The sequence below is a fragment of the Ahaetulla prasina genome, chromosome 6 (assembly GCF_028640845.1).
Source record: "Ahaetulla prasina isolate Xishuangbanna chromosome 6, ASM2864084v1, whole genome shotgun sequence".
Classification (NCBI taxonomy): domain Eukaryota; kingdom Metazoa; phylum Chordata; class Lepidosauria; order Squamata; family Colubridae; genus Ahaetulla; species Ahaetulla prasina.
Window position 1 is genome coordinate 29,099,772 of NC_080544.1, and position 23,779 is coordinate 29,123,550.

General features: G+C 37.3%; 1 protein-coding gene across 1 annotated transcript in view; it reads left to right on the forward strand.

Moving 5' to 3' along the window:
* Nucleotides 1-23,779, forward strand: part of PCDH15 (protocadherin related 15) — a 474,186-nt gene that overhangs the window by 298,122 nt on the left and 152,285 nt on the right. The window contains exons 19-20 of the mRNA XM_058188831.1: nucleotides 12,069-12,374; nucleotides 14,552-14,776. Of these exons, the coding sequence (XP_058044814.1) occupies nucleotides 12,069-12,374; nucleotides 14,552-14,776 (531 nt within the window). The remainder of the gene's footprint in view (nucleotides 1-12,068; nucleotides 12,375-14,551; nucleotides 14,777-23,779) is intronic.

The window sequence follows — 23,779 nt, forward strand, 5'->3', positions numbered from 1 at the left end:
CTTCTTTGTGGTAGCGCCTTAAATACCGGAACACTGTTATCATGTCTCTCCAAGTTCTTTTCTTTTTCCCCACTAGACTTGACATAACCAATTCGTGTAAGTGTTCTTCATATATTTTAGCCTCCAGCACCCTAATCATCTTTGTTGCTCTTCTCTGCACTCTTTCCAGAATCTCAACATCTTTTTTTATATTGTGGTGACCAAAACTGAGTGCAGTATTCCAGTATTCCAAGTCATACTAAGGCTTTGTAAAGCTGTATTACTAACAATAATCTTATCACATTCAAAAGCGGCCTTCAAATCCATTACCATGCAAAAGTTCATTAAAACTATTCACTTTACCATACACTTTCTCTAAATCAACCATCATGCGATAAACTCTTTGATTCAGTGACTTGCTGAAAAGCAAAAATGTGGTAGTTTGGCATCATACTTTAAATTTTTTATCCAGTTGCTGCATTGTTGTAGTCCTACTGGGACTTTACTTCACCTTAAAATGACTTAATGAAGAACTAAAATGGTCTTTATTGGCCTTATCTGAAATCTCCCAATATCCAAATACCCTGTTTCTTCAAACCAAGTTTCATATGCTAATCTTTTCCTATCCCTTTCTCAGGGTAGGATTTTTTGCCTATATGACAATTCAGTCCATGGCTACTTAATTGGTCTTCAGTTGTTATGGTTTAGGAGACACTAATCACAGTTAAATTGTTTTATTTAACAGCAACCAATAATAAAATCCCTCTAATAGGAAATAGAAACTGACTAATAAAAAATCAATTAAAGGCTAATTCAGCATTCATGTCACGCTTGCAATGAAGACAACTTGCAAGGAAGAAATGTTTAATTAAAGATGCAGTTGTCCTTAAAAGCCTCCATGGAGTCTCAGGAAAATGTTTTATTGTCAAACAAAAAATCCTACCACAAATCTGAGTTACAAAGCAACAAAGGATAACACCATGAACACCAGACTGCAATGTGGATTTATGGATGAAGTTATGAGTGAGAGAGGGAGGGAGAAGCTAGTTTTGTAGTGATGCTAGTATATACAATTCAAAATCAAGTTGACTCTTCAGCAATATCTCTAACCTTATTTCAGCATTGGAATGTTTATTTAAAAGAATTATTCCTCCCAGAAATGTCTGTATTTGGGTAGGGGTGCTTTTGGCAAAATGTTGAATGTATCCTTCCATTTAAAATAGGGGAACCCTTATTCTACTTCGCTTTTTTTTCCCAGTCAAAACTAAAGAATATTCACTTATTTCTCTTTAGAAATGCCAAACTCCATCAATATAGTTTGTATGTACTAAGAGCTGGTGAAAAAAACAACAACAATGCTAATAATTCATGAGATGAAAGTATTTACAGCTGAATGCTTGTAATCACTGACATCCTTTGAATGCAAAGCAAATAAAAAGGGCTAAAACTGGAAAGGACAAATCTCAAATGTATTTCAGACTTTTTTTTTAAAAAAAAAAACCTAATGGTTATTGGTGTTATAAGAAATTTCTCACTTAATTTTATCATTGGGATCGCCCTCATGCCCTGTTTGTGAGACCTGGAAGCCATCTTTCTACTTTTGTGCCTTCAGGCTTCAGGCCTGTCACAAATTCTACTGTGGGAAAATGGGAGGGGGGATTGTGTAGAGAAAAGTGGATATGTAGTCAAAATAAAATTCTTTTTAGAAAGACAAGGCCATTGTGCCCTGCAGCTATGCTGAGAAGAATGAGGAGGTCTCTTCTGTTCCGAAGGGTACCTGATTGGCCGTATGGTAGACAGGTGGGCAAGGTCTTGAACTTTCTTTTGGGTGTGGAAAACCTGGAAGCTCTCAGATTCGGATTTTCCCAGATGTGCCAATATGACCTCTCTAATAAAAGTTAGCTTTGAAGAACTTCACCTTCATTGGAGGTGTTACTTGGAATCCTGACACTACTGAGTTTTTCAATGCCCTTTCTTTTCTGTGAAGCAGAACAATCTGAGAGATCAAATGCATTTTAACAATAAGCTAATACATGAAGATGTAGTTCTGGTGCTGTCTCTAGACTTGTAAATCTGGGGAAAGCAGGAGAGACACCACTAACTTTCATGCAAGAAAGAGTTTGGACCAGGGGTGAAATCTAAAAATTTTCCCTACCGGTTCTGTGGGCATGGCTTAATTGGTGGGTGTGGCTTGGTGGTCAGATAACTGAATGGGCATGGTCAATAATAATAAATAATAAAAATAATAAAGTATACAAAACTTGGGAGGCACCGGTCTACCTTCTTTAGAAATAGAGGCCCCGGTCTACCAATTGCCTTTTACTGAGAGGCTCCGGTCTACCAAGTGCTTTTTTTTGGCAGGCACCGGGCTATCTTCTTTAAAAATAGAGGCACTGGTCTACTAGCTGCCTACAGCACTGATCAGCTGTAGTGCGGCCCTTTGAAGTGCCGCAGAAGTCATTTAAGGCCGTTTGCAGCTATATCACCATCGAGAGATTTAGGGACAGAGAAGAGGAACAACGAGGCGTGGGCATTGGGGGAGGGGGCAGGGATTTTTGCTACCGGTTTTCTGAACTACCTTCCCCAATCGCTACCGAATCATGCGATCCAGTCCGAACCGGGAGCATTTCACCCCTGGTTTGGACTATGGAGGATTGACAAGAGCTAGTTACACTTCTATCCTCATGCACCTTTAAGAAGATCTGGGCAACACCCAAAGCTCGATAGCATCCTGATTGGTAAACTAGGCCTCAAGACAGTGATTTGTCCAAAGCTAATCAGGAAATTAACAAAGGATTTTAGTTGCTTTCCAAAAGAAGCTACACTCAGCACTGTTGCCAGCGTATTAATGAAACTGACACTGAGGCTGAGACATACCAAACCATTCTGATTTAATTAGTTAATATTTCATGCCCAGAACATGAAAATATTATGATCCTATAATTATACCTAAAATTTCATGAAAGATTTGCTGAACAGCTATAAAGTAGCACATTTTCAGGGTAGCTTTTCTGTCTGAGGCAGCCAAAATGGATGGTATGTTAGAGAAGTGAATCTATGAATCACGAAACTGTTGAGTTTAGAATACTAATTATTTTGTTGCAGTGCACAGATCTTTTCTTGTCAAACCACCCTAATATTTTTAAAGGAAACCAATGTAATAGGTACAGAGGTTGTGTGCTGAAGAGAGAGGGAGACAGCGGTTTTAGGAAGAGATGTTTGGAGCCAGTAGGAGTCAGATTTTACCGTCAGTGTCAAGAATACAGAATGAAAATCCTGTAAACAGAATCTGGAAACAGAAAGCTGAGGCAAAACTGGATGTTTCCTCCCCGCCCCCAATTTAATCCATCTTTATTGTCCAATAAAGGGCCGTGGGTGGCCGTGGGTGGCTTAGGCTGTAAGATAGCCTGTTATTAAAACACAGCTGCTTGCAATTACTGCAGGCTCGATTCCCACCAGGCCCAAGGTTGACTCAGCCTTCCATCCTTTATAAGGTAGGTAAAATGAGGACCCAGATTGTTGGGGGGGCAATAAGTTGACTTTGTAAATATACAAATAGAATGAGACTATTGACTTACACAATGTAAGCCGCTCTGAGTCTTCGGAGAAGGGCGGGATATAAATGTAAATATAAAAAAAAATATCCACCCTTATTGTCCAATAATTCAATATTGTTCCCTCACCTCTCCCCCCACACTGTGTCTTAGTTCCTGTTCTAAAATCCTGCCCTACCAATTATTTCTATATTCCCAGGAGAAAGATCATTACTACATTCATGAAACCTCCTGCTTGAGAACAAGGCATCTTCAAATCTACACCCTTGATAGCTTAAATGGAGAGGCCATCATGAGAATTACCCATTTCTGGTTGCCTGGTTTGAATGCTACTATTCAAATCTCATGCTATCTTAAATGTAAATACTTTAAAACTATTTTATCTGGTTCTGATAGAAGTCTTAATTTGATTCCAGATTTTTCCCTTTTCTGACCTTGATTTTGATCCTAGTCCCCCAATTTTGATGTCATATACCAAGAACAGAATTGTTATCACAAATATATTTTACAAAGTAATGCAAGAAAATGTCTTAATATATAGGCCAATATGTTTATGGCTTATATTTCTTTAGAGACACTTTTTTTTCTTTATAAGAGCTTTTGAGGACACATGACTTCAAATGTTAAGTGTTTTTTCTGGTGCAACCAGTCAATCATGGCAACCTGGTCTACCCAAATAAGGAACAGAGCATACTGCTTCTGCTTAATCTCTCCCCTGGTATACCCAACAAAGTGAGGAGAGCCTGTGGCTTAGAGGTTAATGCAACTACCTAGTATTTAAGTATTCCAGGTTCAAATCCCAGAAGGGTATGGCTAGCTGAGGAGAACTAAATAGCTTGAAAATAGATCTATACTAGTTTCCCTTTATTTCTTTGGCGGTAAATATAAATTCAACACAATAATATTTCAGATGTTGTTGCATAATTACCCCATAGCTCTTTCTGCTCCTTTCTTCTATATACATTGTTTGACTCACATCCATAACCTTTTTTTTTTTAATCCTATCATCCGAGAAGAGTTTAACCTATCTGAAATCGTGCAAATTTCACAAATAGTGCTCTGAAGGTGACCTCCCTATTTAATTCCATCATTTTATGACCACCTCTGGAGAAAAAGCCCTTAATTCTGACCAGGAAATCAAACTCAGTTAGGGATTAGTAGAAAAACTGATATTGACACTGTGCAAAAACAATAAAACAGCAGTGTAGTGAGTAATATACAACACACTCCAATTTGAAATATTGACAAAACAAATTCAGTTTATAGGAAAATTACAATCTATTCTCTAATATTATGTGAAACTAAACTGTTACCTCCTAGGCAGAGATCGTCCTGTTCCTTAGTTATTTTTCTTAATGTCACAGTAGGCGTCCTTGCACAAAGCAGGAAAGATAATAAATTATGTTGGAATTAAGCTTCTGCATTATTCATAATTGCAGAGTTTGAATATTTTCAGTTTTGGCAAAGCCAGCTTCATACAGTATTTCCTGGGCTAATGCATAGAATGTACATCTGCCTGCATGTCTTTACTATGAATATTTTCCTCTTTTAGGGATGCAATGACAGATTTAATATTTGGGAAACAGAGTAATAGCAAATGAGTTAACTACTCTTTTTTTACATGTGTAAAAGACCTAATTCTAGCCAATAGAATGGGGCCGGGATAGCTCAGGCAATAGAGAAGCCTGTTATTAGAACACAAAACCTGCAATTACTGCAGGTTCGAGCCCGGCCCAAGGTTGACTCAGCCTTCCACCCTTTATAAGGTAGGTAAAATGAGGACCCAGATTGTTGGGGGGGCAATAAGTTGACTTTGTAAAAAAATATACAAATAGAATGAGACTATTGCCTTATACATTGTAAGCCGCCCTGAGTCTTCGGAGAAGGGCGGGATATAAATGTAAACAAATATATATATATATATATATATCATCTTAAGAATGGCATTCTGCCTTGGATATTGATAAAGGAACAAGGAAACCACCCTAAAACAGATGAAGCACAATTTAAATCCTATTAAAATGTTGAGATTTGAAACCATCACTAAATTTCATCATTCATTTCACTGGCCACATTCCTACCATGGACTTGAAACAGGTCAAATGTTCACTGGATCTTTTTGACAATAGTAACATACATTTAGAAACATTCTATGATGGAAGGTTGGAGTAAGAAATGAAAGTTCAGAGCATTTATCCCATTTTGCTGATTTCTCTATTCAACTTTCCTGGCAAAACTGTTCATGCTAATCTATGCAGATGACTATTATCCCATGGTCCTAAATTAGCTATATAAAAGGAAAATACATGCTTACACACCTTATACATACAATATTCATCTACTTGTCTGGCATTTTTAATCGGGTTATGTGTAGTGAGAAGAACAGTATGGAAGTCCATGTGCCAACATCTCTATCATTTCATTTCACATTGAGAAGCAACTTCATGCACCGGTGAGTTATCTTCTTTTTTCCCTAGGGCAAAGGTAGAATTTTAAAAGTCATCTTTTGTTCCCAGTTGTGAGTTTATAAAGACACCATGAAATATTTGAAATTCAATACCCCTTACTCAGATTGTGTTCCAAGTTAGCATAGCATCAAAACAGATGATCCTAAAAATGAAAAGGAGCAGCTTGAAAATTAACTAAAGGTGCCAAGCTACTTGAGCAAATCAATAAACAAAATTAAGCACATAAGGAAGAACTGGGACAATTGGTCTTACAAGTTTTAATCTCACTGTTTCTGTGCTTTCATTGGTATGCTTATGTCTGCCTCCATCCAATAAGAGTTGTACCAATGCCTTTCTTTCGGACACCTTAATTATAGATGATAACTTTTGGGGGGAAAGCTGTCTGGCCAACTCATCTGCTTATTTTATTCCTTTTTCTTATTGCATGTTAAAGTTATTTTTTTTTACTCTTGAAACATATTTGCTACTTCATTCTGCTAGCGATAAGCCCTTATTAAGTGTTTAATTTACCATCACTAATAGCTAAACAAGTTCTACATTGTTGAGGGAAAAAAATACTGTTAGAAACAAATTCTGATCAAAAACTTAAATATCTGGTTCCTGGTCTGTTATTATTGACACAGGTATTTCTTCAATGAATGAGCACAAATTAAAAGGAATTATCTATCCTGGTATAGGGCATGTGCTGTTTTTTTCTGGTGTCTGTCTGTCTGTCTGTCTGTATATATGTGTATGTACACACACATATACACATTAGGCATAGATGCCAACTGAGTGACTTTGAGCGAGTTTAATTGTTTTTTAACAAAATAAAATACAGAAATGGAAACGGTGTCTTCTATAAACACATTTACCTGTTATACAGATACAACTGTAGTTCCTTCTTTAAAGATGATTGTAAGCGACTCTGGTAGTATTAGTTGCTCACTCTTGTTGCATCTCCTGTTCTTTGTATATTTTGAAGTGAAATAGAAGACATATTTCATTTTACGGTACTCAGCTCTGATACAGAAAGTTTAAAAGAAAGAGTTCAAACTGATTTTTAAGTTGCAACCCATGAAAACAAGATTTGCTCTGAAATTCATGCAGTCCTTGATTAAGTTAAAAAGTACAAAACAATGTATACGCGTTTCAAATTTTTGTCGTGCCGTTATGAACTGTGACAAGATATGATCATGTTAAATGCAAACTCAGCTTCTACAATCTCTCTTCCTGGAACCTAGTTTTAAATTCCCAGATCATCTCTCGTGATCTTTACTGAACTTATGTTTTTCAATTGTGATGCTCAGAATCAAACACAACAGTTACATAAACACAAAATAACTAGTTTTGAGGTATGTATGTGCTCTCATTTTTGTGATAACTGAGGAACAGCATATTAACATGCAACTTAATTTGGCAGTAGCATTTCAGTTAGCAATTAATCTTTTAAAAAATTACTCTTGTCTAATGGGTATTATAATCCAGCTCCCAGCTGTTCAGTTGCTTTTGTGTGCAAAAGTATCTCTAAGCACACATTGCTTTTGCTTATATGCATCTGTCATGTATTAAACCAGTAAAAAGATAGCGTACTGGTGTTATCTCAGCTGAAATCCTCGTAATACAGCATGCCCACCATCAAGGTCTTACCTCTTTTTGAACAAATTTTTAAAACAATCTTATTTTAATTATGCAAATAGCTCCCTTTTTACAATCCCGTAATCCTTTAATTCAGGGTAGAGTTGAGGCGACTGGATGGAGCTGAGCGTTTACTGGCTGGATGCCCTTTCTGATGCCACATGGAGTGTGCAGCATTTTTTCTTTGGGACCTAGGAGAGAAATACCTGTCGCTACCCAGGATTGAACTCTAAACCTTCGGAGTGGGAGGCAAGAGGCTACCAGGCCACTTTTTCCAGTATAACCAATCTTGGCAAACTTGAATTGAAATACTAGTTTGAATGAGTATAAACATTTTATTTATTGATTCAGTCAAGTTTTCCAGCTTTTCAAAGGTGAAGGTTAGATAATTCTGAAATATATCCTTATCTCCAAGTTTTGAAGTTCACCTTTTATTTAGACATGCTGCTATATATCAATCATTTCTAACAACTGATGCCATGGAAGATCTACAGCAAGCTTTCCTATACTGAGGCTCTTCATCATACCCATGCATCATTTACTTTGGCTATATTTGTATCTCTATAGGCCAAGGAAAGCAGTGATAGGTTTTGCAGCCTGATTTGGGTTGTTGTTGTTGTTGTTGTTTTGATTTGCTGATTGGTGAAGCGGCTTCCAAGGAAGTTGAGGTATATAGTCATCCCTATTAAGAAATTGTTTGTAAAGATGTATTAACAGTGAAGTAGAAACTGTTAACATCTATTGTATTGATGGAGTGCAGAAAGGAGACGACTGTATGATTTTTATTAACTGTTTCAATTAAGTTTTAATCGATTTCCATGAGGATAAATGGTTTCATTATCTGTTCACACTGAGCACCATGGCAGGATATTAAATGCCTTTGAAAACTTCCTGACAACAGTATGGATAATTAGGGACTTTCTATTGCTTATCTTTTGAAATCATCTAGAAGCTCTTTTATAAGTATATGCAGGTAGAATTGTCTTATAGAAGCCTGCCCTTCATAAGAGCTATCTGGGTAAATAGAAGTGTCTTCATTTAAGTAAGGAAAAGAGGAGAAGGGAAGGGAAGAGAGGGGAAATGAGGGGAAGGGAAGAGGAGGAAAGGAAAGGAGAGGACAGGGGAGGGGAGGGGTAAGAGATGAGAGAAGAGAGAGAGGAAGACAAGAGAGGAGGAGAAAAGGAAGAGAAGAGAAAATTTATTCATTTATTTACAAGCAAAGTCAATGAGGAAGCCAGAGTCACTGTACACTAAAATGTTGCCAATTTAACAGCTGCAATGGTTCATTTAACAACGATAAAAAGAAAGGTCATAAAACAGGGCAAAACTCAGTTAACAAAAGTCTCACTTAGCAAGATAAATTTTGGGCTCAATTTGTGGTCGTACATCAAGGACTACCTGTATTTGGACAAATTTCTCTGATCTTTGCCACCAAGGATTTTAATCAGAGATAGAAAAATAGTATTTATAGCTCATCTTTATTAACTGGATAGGTGTGGATAAGCCGAATATACCGATTTGCCATCACTGGGTTAGAGTGATAGATCTGCTGCATCAAATGGTCAGCTACCAGAATTATCAGAAAAGGCAAATCTTTGTATTAAATATGTTTGAAGAAATACATATCCAGTTGGAGAAACAAACATGAAGCTCCAAAAGCATTTGTGCAGTATGAAATTCAATAATACTTAAGCGGTATTATGAGCATTTCATCATTAACAATTTATAACACCTTTGCAGTCGTAGCTGTCATAATAGATCACTAATGAAGATAGGTTTTAAATCACTATGGGCGATATAAATTGCAAGTGTAGAAAGCTCTACCAGCTGATGAAAAAATGGAAATGAAAAAAATGGACCGACCAACTTCATACTGTGCTGAACTCTAACCATATTTCCATCCTCCTACAAAAGATACTCAGTGATATTACTTTTAAGGGAACATTCTTGTAGTGTTTCAAGATAAAAGAAAAGGGATACAATTCAATGACCAAGTGTCCGTTTGGCATGCCTAGACTTTAATCCCTGGGTACTGTAGAGAGAGCAGTGAAAGACACTAGTCTAAAAGTTGGAGAACTTCAACTCAGAGTAGACAATGTGATTGATGCTGGGTGAATCAAAGATCTGACTTATACAAGACAACTTTCTACTTTCTTTTCACATGGAGGTTTTTTTCCCCTTACATGTCATGTGGAGTTGGCAAAAAGATTTTTAATATTACAGTACTGTGATTTTTATCATAGTGTATGACGCTTAGTCATGAAGCACATATTGAAAAAAAGTAATATAGTGTTGTAGCACTGGCCTATTGTGCCTGTGATTGTGATCTACTTTTTCTTCTCTCTCTTTGCATTATATCGAAACTTCTTTTGAGTTCTAATATTTGGTTTTTAAAAAACCCCACCTAATTGCTTCATAACAATAGAGAATTCTGTTGCAGATCTCATTAACGTAGCAGGGGTGGATTTTAGCCGTGTACCATTGAAGCGCAGTGTTGTTTATATTTTTTTTTTTTAAAAATCAGATACTGCACCAGTATGTGCCCTCAGCTATACATGGCAAAGAAAACAAAATGAATCCCACAATGGAAGCTTTTCTGATATGGTCTTCTGGACCAATTGTTTTGATCCTTTCAATTATACACAAGAGACCCTTTACCTTAGTAAAAATTAAAGTATTTTACCTCTAGTGTTTAAACCTTTAGGATGTTGAAAGGGATGTGACTGTTGAAAAAGTTGTGTGTTCTTGCATTACGCTTTTGATGCATTTTTATTTCAACTGGCACTACAGAATAATAAGCCTTCATGGCTCATGATCAGGTTTTTATGGGATCTTGGAGTTGTTCGTTCCTGTCCTATGTGTTCCAACAGAGTGACCACGGTACCATCGAAAGAAGCCTAGGAGATGCATCTTTTCAATTGTGAAAAGAATAATCGACGGCCCAAAATTCTACTGACCCCAGCACTGCAAGCCTTCAAGAAGGCTCTGAAGCCTGCATGTTCCAAAAAGAGTTGTGCCCTTGATGATAGATGGAATTGATCCTAGTTGAATATATATGACTATGACCCAATTATGTGATTTGTTTCACTCCCAGGGTTTTTGTTAGTGATGTTCTTAGGATATTGTGATTTTTTTTAAACTATACCGTAGTTCTGTGTTATCTAGAGTTTCAGTTTGGCAAGTTGGGTGACAATAAACCAATGCATCTCTTTCTAAGCTGGCCTTAAGAGGATGTGTGGTATTTTCTAATAGGGCATCATTCCATCACTTTATCCATAAAAATAGTCAAATTCTGTTCAGTTGTAGTTGCCATCAGGAAGCATTGGATTTGAACTTGACAATATGGTTCTTTTTTTTAAGTCTTTTGATTTCTTTATTTCTTTTTCTCTTTTTAAAAAATATGTTGTTACTTGACTTCTTTTCTTTGGTGCTTGCCTGTAAATAAAGCCACATTAATAATGATGATGCATTTTGTTCTGGGTGGGGAAACACATGGATCATCTGATCACTGGCTTTGATTTTTGTTTTTTAGAGTTTTTTTATTAGGCAGCAAACACTTTCCCCCATAGAGATAAAAATTAAAAAAAAAAGTTTCAGATAATTTCCAGAAGTATCTAATATTCAATTACTTCCCTTAATTAATTCATTATTTAACTAAGAGCAAGGAATTAATTGTTTCTTACAAAACAAAGAGGGGAGAAAATAGCTAGAGATTTAAAACAACATTTTAAAAGATTAGAAATAGCTGTCTTGAAAAGGAAAGCTAGCTAACTGATAATCTGTGGCTTAGAATATAATTTGCCTTCTGATGCCTGTGCTTGTTGGATGTCCATCCTTATAGTTGAATGGTTACTATCAGACATTAAAGATGCTTTCATTGGTTTACAGAAAGTTTTCTGATGGTAGAAACTACTTTCATCCACATATTGTCAGGCGTGAAAGACCAGGTCTACACATGTAAAATCCAATTAAGCTCAGGTATTGCTAAACAGCCTATGCCAGGGGTGTCAAAGTCAAACTCACGTCGTCACAGTATCATGTGATGTATCAGGACTTTTTTCCCCTTCACTAAACCGGGCATGGGCATGGTCAGCATACGGGCCTGGAGGTTGTTAGCCCTCGCCTACGCTATCTTTGTAATTAACAGCTAGCACTTTCCTGGAGTTTATTTTATTTTATTTTATTTTTCGCATTTATATACCTCCCTATCTCCCTAGGGACTCAGGGAGTTAGATAAGGATCCATAGATTTCAAGGGAGGTTAGACTTAGTCCTCTTGTGGCTACGTGGGGATTCTAGTTTGATCCCTTGTTTAACTCCACCCCCAGGTTCTGGCACTCCTTCTTTTACACATAAATCTTTTAGGCAAGTGCTTCTGATGTATGCATAATGGGTTATTATAATTTTTCTACTTTAATATGTATGGTGTTTTTTTTCCATATATATTTTAGGCTACTGACCCAGATGCTGGAGTAAATGGCCAAGTCCATTATAGTTTAGCAAACTTTAATAATGTTTTTCGCATAACATCCAACGGTAGTATTTACACTTCAGTGAAACTAAACAGAGAAAAAAAAGATTATTATGAACTCATTGCTGAAGCCACAGATGGAGCCGTGGATGCACGTCGTACAACATTAACTCTGGGAATCAGAGTCCTGGATATTGATGACAACAGTCCTGTGTTCACAAACGCCTCCTATACTGTTTCAATTCCTGAAAGCTTGGCCCCCGGCACAGTATTTCTTCGTTTAGAGGTAAAGGAGGCGTTTCAAAAGATGTTTATTGCTAAGAAAATGTGCCATAAAGTATGCATGTGTGTTTGTGTTTCATTGAATCAGACTTGACTTTTGGTAATTGCATTACTAGGTCCATCGAGTTTTCTTTGCAACATTTTCAGAAATGGTTTGCCCTTGTTTGCTTCCTAGAACAGACAAAGAGTAATTGGTACAAAGTCACCTGCTTCATTTCCGTTTTCTAAGGCAGAATTAAAACTTAGTGTCTTGTAGTCCAGCACGTTTAATCACTAAAGCAAACAATCTCTTCATGTAACTTTCCCATATATATAAAAAAAACAATTTAATTGCAAAAAAAAAAAAGAATAAGTAATATCATTATCACCTATTTCCAGACTGCATACGAGATTTGTAATCTGTAGAACAATACAGAACAACACAGTTGAAGGGACCTTAGAGGTCTTGTAGTTGTCGAGAGGCTGTCCAGCTTCTTCTTAAAAACATCCGGTGTTGGAGCACCAACAACTTCTGAAGGCAGGCTGTTCCATTGGTTGATTGTGAATAGGGCCGGTGAATAGCGCAGGCTGGTAAAGCCTGTTATTAAGAACACAAAGCCTGCAATTACTGCAGGTTCAAGCCCGGCCCAAGGTTGACTCAGCCTTCCATCCTTTATAAGGTAGGTAAAATGAGGACCCAGATTGTTGGGGGGGGCAATAAGTTGACTTTGTAAAAATATACAAATAGAATGAGATTATTGCCTTATACACTGTAAGCCGCCCTGAGTCTTCGGAGAAGGGCGGGATATAAATGTAAACAAAAAAAAAATTGTAAAAAAAAAATTCTCCTTAGTTCTCAGTTGCTTCTCTCCTTGATTAGTTTCCACCCATTATTTCTTGCCTTGCCTTGGAAAATAGGTTAACCCCCTCTTCTTTGTGACAGCCCTGCAAATACTGGAATGCTGCTATCATGTCACTTCAAAGAAAAAAATATTATTAAATTTTAAGAGATTTTATATTAAATTAAGTAACTATAATGATATTCAGTGTTTTAAATCGGAAAAAGTGCTAACATTCCTTGAGTTATCATTAGAAATATTTACAGTCCAACATTGAATTGAATTGAATTGAATTGAATTGAATTGAATTCTGATTTCTAACCTGTTAGTTTAACCACCACATCAAATTGGCTCTCAGCTATATTACTATCCTTTGCAAATTTTAACAATCTGTAGAGGCTATTTAAATTCCTTTTTTGACACCAGTATAATACAATTTTATATATTTATTTTTATGGCTTCAAAACAATTCTTAAAAAATGAAAGGAAAATATTAATCATAGATAAAGCTTGCATTAACAGTGGAGCATTTGTGACTACTGACTTGTTACATTTACCAAAATACCCCTCCATTTTTAAAAAATAGTTTCTTGAAACTACCAAATTTCATGAGATGTGATAATTGTATGAGAATCTAGACATTTTTATGCGATTGGTATTTTTATTTATTAGCAATTCTGCCATCACACAACATTATGGAATAATATCCAGCTCTTAAAGATATTCCTCATTTTTGATACTTAGGTTTGATGCCCTCATATACTGCATATTAATGGGTTTGAGGGAGATGATTTTTTGGAGGGGTGTTTTTGTGTATGTGTGCAAATGTGCAGATGTGCGTATTATGCATAGACAGAATAGAATAGAATAGAATAGAATAGAATAGAATAGAATAGAATAGAATAGAATAGAATAGAATAGAATAGAATAGAATTCTTTATTGGCCAAGTGTGATTAGATACAGAAGGAATTTGTGTTAGGTGTATATGCTCTTAGTGTACATAAGGAGAATAAAATGTATTCATCAGGAATAAAAAGATACAACACTTAGTGATAGTCAAGGTTACTAAAAAGCTATCAAATCATACTAGGAAACAAATGAAAACAAAATAATTGAAAGATAAAAGCAATATGATTATAGTAATAAGCGGGAAGAGATAGATACTGGTAAGGAAGAGAAGAATAGTAATTCAGTCTTAGTAAATTATTTGACAGCGTTGTGGGAACTAGTTGTTAAGCAGAGTAATGGCATTCCAGAAAAAACTGCCCTTAATGTTGCAAAAAAAATGTTTAGAGGGGATAGATGTTATATATTAGTGATAAAATTTGTAAATCCTAAAATCCTGTTCTTCATTTCCTCAAGGCTAAGGACGTTGACCTTGGTTCCAATATTACCTATGGAATACGAAGTCAGGGACCACTCCAGTTTTTTGCATTGAACAAATTTACAGGCGAACTGTCACTTCGAAAGTCCTTGGATTTTGAGTCTTTTTCTGGCACAGAAGCAACGTTCACTTTTTTAGTGGAAGCCTTCGATGTCGGAGGAGCGATGCCTCCAGGCCTTGCTACTGTGACTGTGAGAATAAAGGTAAGAATTACGTTCCCTTCTCCCCTTCTCTGTTCCTACAATCTATGCTTGGTGCTTTCAAACAAGACCCAGATGCATTTTTAAAAGGATAAAAAAATATTCCAAAAAAGACTTATTTTTCTTTTGTAATCTTGACTCCATTTCATTTGTATAGACTGACTTTAGAAGAATAACTTGTTCAAATTTATAATGCATTTCATCACATAATTAAAGAACTATTTCTTGGTTCATGGATCTGTGAACTACAAAATTGAATGGGTGAATCTTTTAAAATCCCCCATAGATGGAAAGAAACACTTGACTGAAGTGGCAATATCTATATTGGCTGAAGTGGCAATATCTATATTACAGTTTAAGTCCTCAGAAATCCATGGTTTTATTAGGAACCAGCTGCTTAGGAACCAGCTGCTTGTGTGAACTGAACTAACATTCTAGTTTCTGTTATCATGAAGTTCTAAGTTTCTCTTCACAACATGGCTAATCTCCTCTTAAAAATATACCTGTATTTTTCATAATATAAGACGCATCTTAATTTTGAGGGAGGAAAACAAGAAAAAAAGAATTCTGCCTCTGCCTACCAGCATCAGGATCAGCCCTGTCCTCACTTCCACTCGATTTTGATAAGAGCAGCACAAATCTTTTTATCCATTTAAAACAAACCCTATCACTCTACATGCATTTAACTGGAATGAGTGGGGTGATTTTTGTGGGGACAGAAGAGGGACTTGGCACCAAAGGCTCCGCTCCCAAGACGCCCCGGTCTTCCTATCTATAGCCATAGGCATTGAAAGCCTGGCTTTCTTCCTTCTTTGGTCTGGATTACAGTACCTTTCTATTTTGTAGGAAGCGCGGCTTTCTTTCTCAGTTACTCAGATGATTTGGTTTAAGGTGGCACTGCTTTACGCCACCCTCCTCTTCCTCCTGCAAGTGAGAGGTGCCTCAGAGACTCAGCTGGGAAAGAGGGTGTCGATTACTGAGAAGTTCTTTACTGGAAAACCTATTGGGGTGCTCCTGCGATCTGCAAGGACTGCTTGCTTTCCCCGAAGAGACCACTTGCATGCTCTGGGGTGAGGGTCGGGGCACAGCCTGAGGAACGAACCTATTCAGGACGGTCTGGGGGGGGGCAATCTGTCCAGCAGCTCTGGTGAACAAGGCGGGCCCCGTGGTTCATGGATGGTCCCCCCTCTGGCTGCCCAGTGTGTAGCTTTTTATTGTTCTATCATATCTCACCATTTCACCATTCTAACTGTATGAAATGTACCGGAACAATCAATAGCTGGAGAAACACACACCACATACAGGCTTTATCATCCTTCAGAATCGTTTGGGAAAAGATGGGGGGAAAGCAATCAACTGCTTTGCAGGATTATCAATTATCTTGCTTGCCATTTTCTTTTTTAAAGGATAAAAAAATATTCCAAAAAAGACTTATTTTTCTTTTGTAATCTTGACTCCATTTCATTTGTATAGACTGACTTTAGAAGAATAACTTGTTCAAATTTATAATGCATTTCATCACATAATTAAAGAACTATTTCTTGGTTCATGGATCTGTGAACTACAAAATTGAATGGGTGAATCTTTTAAAATCCCCCATAGATGGAAAGAAACACTTGACTGAAGTGGCAATATCTATATTGGCTGAAGTGGCAATATCTATATTACAGTTTAAGTCCTCAGAAATCCATGGTTTTATTAGGAACCAGCTGCTTAGGAACCAGCTGCTTGTGTGAACTGAACTAACATTCTAGTTTCTGTTATCATGAAGTTCTAAGTTTCTCTTCACAACATGGCTAACCTCCTCTTAAAAATATACCTGTATTTTTCATAATATAAGACGCATCTTAATTTTGAGGGAGGAAAACAAGAAAAAAAGAATTCTGCCTCTGCCTACCAGCATCAGGATCAGCCCTGTCCTCATTTCCACTCGATTTTGATAAGAGCAGCACAAATCTTTTTATCCATTTAAAACAAACCCTATCACTCTACATGCATTTAACTGGAATGAGTGGGGTGATTTTTGTGGGGACAGAAGAGGGACTTGGCACCAAAGGCTCCGCTCCCAAGACGCCCCGGTCTTCCTATCTATAGCCATAGGCATTGAAAGCCTGGCTTTCTTCCTTCTTTGGTCTGGATTACAGTACCTTTCTATTTTGTAGGAAGCGCGGCTTTCTTTCTCAGTTACTCAGATGATTTGGTTTAAGGTGGCACTGCTTTACGCCACCCTCCTCTTCCTCCTGCAAGTGAGAGGTGCCTCAGAGACTCAGCTGGGAAAGAGGGTGTCGATTACTGAGAAGTTCTTTACTGGAAAACCTATTGGGGTGCTCCTGCGATCTGCAAGGACCGCTTGCTTTCTCCGAAGAGACCACTTGCATGCTCTGGGGTGAGGATCGGGGCACAGCCTGAGGAACGAACCTATTCAGGACGGTCTGGGGGGGGGCAATCTGTCCAGCAGCTCTGGTGAACAAGGTGGGCCCCGTGGTTCATGGATGGTCCCCCCTCTGGCTGCCCAGTGTGTAGCTTTTTATTGTTCTATCATATCTCACCATTTCACCATTCTAACTGTATGAAATGTACCGGAACAATCAATAGCTGGAGAAACACACACCACATACAGGCTTTATCATCCTTCAGAATCGTTAGGGAAAAGATGGGGGGAAAGCAATCAACTGCTTTGCAGGATTATCAATTATCTTGCTTGCCATTTTCTTTTTTAAAGGATGGAGGAAAGCGCAGGATAGTCGATACCAATCAATATGGAAAACCTAGGGCTCTTCGCTATAGCACGGTTAAAATGCTTTCCTCCTATGTCAAGATCGGAGATCTTGACAATTTCAGAAAAAAATGAAAACACAGGTTCACAAATGAATTAGAAACCATAGCTGATGAAGAATTGGAAATGTTTTCCTTGAAGAGAAGTATGGTAGTATTCTTCAAAGACATGAAAGGATGGGATTAAGTCCCAAAGAAGGTTCATCCACTATCCTTAGTCATGCGTAAGTTCAGTTGTAAATATCTCTCTTGCATGATTGCCTGAGGAAATTTCTTTCCAGTAGTCTTCCCTTATTTTACTACGTATTTCATCCCATCACATGAGTGATGATTGTGCTGAATATCAGTTGCCAGCAGGGAGTACGGCGTATCAGGATAACCATGGCCCTATGTTGATGTGCCGAAGATCTACCGTAGAAAAGTCAGAATAAAATAACTCATAAAAATATGACATAAACTGCTTTAGAAGTGCATTTATTACCAAAGCAAGTATGAATCTAAAATATTGCAGACTGTGAATTAAAATATATATCATCTAAAAACAAGATAACCAGTATGTGTTTAAACCTAAAGAGATAAATCAAACAGAAATGATTATTTCTGCAAGCAGCTAAGCCTTATTTTCATTGCAGCAACCCCGAATTTGGCTACTGCACAAGTGATAAACAGTTTTGGATCTTTTAGAAGATGGTTCATTTAGAAATTGTCTGGTCTTCCTGGAAATTTACATATTAGAAGCAGAATATAACTGTTGGAACTTTTAAAAACCAAGTGTCATGTGGAAGCAAATCAAGGTCTCTCTTTATTCCAGAGTGTAGAAGACGGAATAATCAGTTTAAGTTATAGAAAGACACCTGCCATTCTCTGTGAATGTGAGAAGGAAAAACTTCCTAAAAGAGTGAATCAAGTTATCTAGAGAGGATGCATACAGGTAGACGGAAGGTAAACCGCACCAAACTCGATTGCAGAAAATATGACTTCAGTAACAGAGTGGTCAATGCCTGGAATGCACTACCTGACTCTGTGGTCTCATCCCCAAGTCCCCAAAACCTTAACCTAAGACTGTCTACTGTTGACCTCACCCCATTCCTAAGAGGTCTGTAAGGGATGTGCATAAGAACACCAGCGTGCCTACCGTCCCTGTCCTAATGTTCCTTTAATTGTATTCATTTTATGTATTCAATTCATGCTTATATATATTATCTAATACGAACTGAATGAATGAATGAATGAATGAATGAATGAATGAATGAATGAAGCCATCAGTCAGTCCTATTTTCCTTACTTAACAAGATTTTGGGCTCGATGGCCGAACACCCCTCTCAACTACTTCAAAAGTTTTGGTTATTCCTTCCCATCTTAGAATAAACAATCTAGGCCAAAAACTAGAATAAATGCAATTATCAAAGCTTTCATGATTCTGCATGCTTATATAAGAGAACTCCTTTCTCAATCACCTACTGTGGGTTCAGGAGACACTAAAAAAATCTGCCATGTTGAAACTACTTACAAGGAGTTGCATTTTTTGAGCCTTTCAACCAGGGCTCTCTGGTGGATTTCTCTTACCTTTGCTAGTGGTTTGGAACCGGGAGCGCGCATGCACAGAATCTTCTGTGCATGCGCAGAGCGTCCATAATGCTGTCCAGGTGGGTAGGCGGAGCCTCCCACTGCCACCATTACTGATTCGCCTGAACCGGTAGAAACCCACCATTGCCTTCAACCTTCCTCAATCCCTTCACTTTTCTGGGCTGCTTAAATTGCTTATGAGAAAACAAGACAGGAAATAGCTGCATAGTTTAGACACCAACAAAGGAAACTTACATGTTAGTGAGGGTTTAGCTACATGGTTAGCTAGAGGCCTCTAGTTATGGGGAAATACTAATTTATTTTATTTATTTATTTATTTATTTTGTCATAACAATATATGTAGGTATCATACAAAAAGATTATATAATATATAAACACATATATGGGTAAATATAAGGAGGTATAAGCATATATGTATATAGGAAGAAGAAAAGAAAAACAATAGGACAGGAACGGTAGGCATGTTTTGTGCGCTTATGCACACCCCTTATGGTCCCCTTAGGAATGGGGTGAGGTCAATAGTAGACAGTTTTTGGTTGAAGATTTTAGGATTATGGGAAGAGACCACAGATTCAGGTAAAGTATTCCAAGCACTGATGATTCTGTTACAGAAGTCATATTTTCTGCAATCTAGATTAAAGCGGTTGACATTAAGTTTAAATCTATTGGTTGCTCTAGTATTATTGCAATTGAAGCTGAAGTAGTCTTTAACAGGAAGGACATTACAATAGATGATTCTGTGAGTTAAACTTAGGTCTTGTCGTAGGCGACGGAGTTCCAAGTTTTCTAAGCCTAGGATTTCAAGTCTGGTGGGATAAGGTATTTTGTTGTTTTCAGAGGAATGGAGAACTCTTCTTGTAAAATATTTCTGGACACGTTCAATTGTATTGATGTCAGAGATGTGGTGAGGGTTCCAAACAGGAGAGCTGTATTCTAGAATTGGATTATCATTAAGTTTCTGCAAAGGAACGGGGTACCTGTGCTTTTGTGGAAAAAAGAAGGAAAAAAGGAGTTTCACTAGGTAAGTCTTAGTCTGCTAATAAAGGCACAGCTCATTCACAATAGTTCAGCATCACCTGATCTGTATTTTTGAAGAAGCCAGAAGACTCCAGTATAAAAGTACCCACTCTTCATTCAGGCGATAGTCTGAGTTTACGTAATCATTCTATATATTATTTAACTTCCTGGAAATCCTGAAATTTCCTTGATCTGATAATATTTTGTTCTTCCACCCTATGAACTTAAATGGGTACAGGTAGTCCTCGATTTACAACCGTTTACTTAATGACTTTTGGAAGTGTCAATGGCACTGGGAAAGGTGATTATGACCGCTTTTCACACTTACTTCTGTTGCAGCATTCCTATGGTCACGTGATCGAAATTAAGGCACTTGTCAACTGGCAGGTATTTATGACGGTTGCACTTTCCTAAGGTCATGTGATCACCATTTGCAACCTTCTGGCAAGCAAAATCAGTGGGGCATCCAGATTCCTTTTACTACCATGTTACTAACTTAGCTACTGCAGTGATTTGTGTAATGTGGCAAGATAGGTTATAAAATGGGGCAAAATTCACTTAACTGTCTTAACATAACATCAGAGTTGGAAGGGACCTTGGAGGCCTTCTAGTCCAACCCCCTGCCCAGGCAGGAAACCCTACACCATCTCAGTCAGATGGTTATCCAACATTTTCTTAAAAATTTCCAGTGTTGGAGCATTCACAACTTCTGAAGGCAAGTCGTTCCACTTATTAATTGTTCTAACTGTCAGGAAATTTCTCCTTAGTTCTAAGTTGCTTCTTTCTTTGATCAGTTTCCACCCATTGCTTCTTGTTCTACCCTCAGGTGCTTTGGAGAACAGCCCGACTCCCTCTTCTTTGTGGCAGCCCCTGAGATATTGGAACACAGCTATCATGTCTCCCCTAGTCCTTCTTTTTGTTAAACTAGACATGCCCAGTTCCTGCAACCGTTCTTCATATGTTTTATCCTCCAGTCCCCTAATCATCTTTGTTGCTCTTCTCTGCACTCTTTCTAGAGTCTCAACATCTTTTTTACATCGTGGGGACCAAAACTGGATGCAATATTCCAAGTGTGGCCTTACCAAGGCATTATAAAGTGGTACTAGCACTTCACGTGATCTTGATTCTATCCCTCTGTTTATGCAGCCCAGAACTGTGTTGGCTTTTTTAACAGCTGCTGCACACTGCTGGCTCATATCTAGATGGTTATCTGCTTGGTTCTGCTTGGTTCTGCTTGGCAGCAGAACTTTTGGACTCAGTTGTGGTTGTAAGTCAAGGACAACCTGTACTGGATTTCTTATCTTGAAGCCTGGTTTGTACTTTAAGTGTGGTTTTGACTCTGCCATTGGCTTTCACTGTGTTTTTACTAAATGCCTTTTAGGAAGCAGGTAGGATGCCGTATCTAATCTTCCTCTTTGTTAAGCTACAGCTCATGAGAGTAAACTTTCATCTCTTTATGCTTTTTACTCCTATTTACTAATATTTTTACATCAATCACTACATCCTTTTACAACCCAGGAAATTATGATACTGATTCTATCATCCTGTGATCAACGAAAAAAAAAAGTTTTTAATTATATAATAGGTTGCTTCTCTTCTTTTGTGAGTTTCGATCTTTGTATTAGACTAAAAAAAAAAAAAAGAATGCATCCAAGACACAAAAGTCAATATTTTTGGTCTGTGATATTTGGATTGAAAAATGCTTCATTTAAAGTACAGTACTCACATTCCCTTATCAGCCAGTTAATTTTTGTGTCAATTTTTGGATAATAAATTTTGCCTGAAGATTTGAATAGAAGCCATGTTATAACCACTACTATTTTGCTAAAAGCATTTTTTCCCCCTGACAATATCGTCTGTGGTTTTATTGGCTCATGTACAAGACCTTCACCTTAAATGGTACACTCTCTCATTCATTTTTAATAATGTGTCATCTCTGTGCCTACATAACAAATAAAGATATTGCCTGAGGAATATCTGTCTGTCCATCTGTTTCTTGATAGTATTGATTTTCTATCTAAACTCTTCAGGCAGTTATATTATAGAAAAAGAATAAAATTATGTTGGGGAGTATTTGCACGGAATGTTGAGTGATGTCCAGTTAAGGATATCCTAGTTCATAAAATCAGATTTCTTATGAAGAAAGCAACATGGGACAGAATGTATACCAGCAGTTATGGAGACTGGAATAGTTTTGTTTTCTGCTCTGCTAACTTGCTCTGAAGACTCAATGAGCTGGTGAAGTAAGAACTATAAGCCTTTTTGAATGCCATAACCACAGCAGTGGGCACATCCACAGCTAATTTTGGTTACCCCAAAGTCTTGGAAACTGAGCAAGGAAGCTTGTAGTGTGTACTTGGGTGCAAATTAACTCAGATTAATTTGAAAATTGCAATTGCAAGAAAATTGCATGAAATCACTTGGGATGAAACCTAAGGGAGGTTTTTTTAAAAAAAATTGGTTGAGAAGCAGGTACTGTTTCATCTCATATTGTCTCTCGATTGAAACTAGATCTACACTATGATATATAGATAACATTTTTTTTCAGGAAATTACTAACAGTACAATCTTAGGTTTGTCTACTCAAAAATTGGTCTCATTGAATGCAGTTAGACTCCATGTTAGGATAGTGGGTATTGAAATGCAGCTAAAATGTGTTTTTTATGCCTGAACAAAATGAAGGAAATTTGCTTTTAAAGGCACTAGGCATGGAGTTCAGGCTTACCCTCCCTCTTTTTAATAAAGTTTAGACACATTGTTCAGAGGTTTTATTAATCCTGTTATAGCATTCAGCAATGTAAAAACGAGAAGAGCAATTGTCTGTGTAATATCATACAAAGGCTGTGTCTAAATATGATTTCAGAAACCTCAAATCCTTGACATGCTCTTGCATTTTGCAATAAATGTTTATTAGGTCTTATGTTCTAGAGTCTATGAATCCTTGGTGTCTCTTAAAAATTCATTTATTTTCTTATGTGGCTAGCATGCAGCAACGTCGTCATCATATCCTATCATGTCAGAGGTTAAGTCATTCCCAATATTATTAATTATTATATTAACCACTAAATTTATTCTATTTTTATACTTTAGCAACACCACATTTATGCTACATTTATAATGTAGTTACAAATGTATGGAACCACTATAATGGAGCTATGAATGGACACTACATTTAAATCAAACAACTGATTGTCCCCCACTTCTGAGCAATCAGAAACAAAATTGGGAAGTGCTGATGAAAATTCTCAATCATCCAGATAGAGTTGTCTGGAAGTTGAGTCAGGGCAGCTGGAATTCTTTTCCTGATTTGAAATGTTTTGTTGCTTATCTAGGTAGCTTCTTCAGTCTGAGCATGTTGGTTAGGGGGACCCCATATATATCCTCAGTTCAGCTAATTTGGATAGACTCATTAGACAGAGAGTCAAATGTTCCAACTCCTAAAACCTTTAACCTAGGTGGATTGTGAAGTATGGCTGTTCTGACTTGGCTTCCTGATATAGTAAAAGCACACAATGAGCCCCAAAACCCTGCTTTTTATTTCAACGGCTGTGAATTCTGTTCATTCTCAATCTGTTCATTCACAGATGAGTCCCAAATAGTTGTAAAGAGTCTGACAGAAGTCTGCCG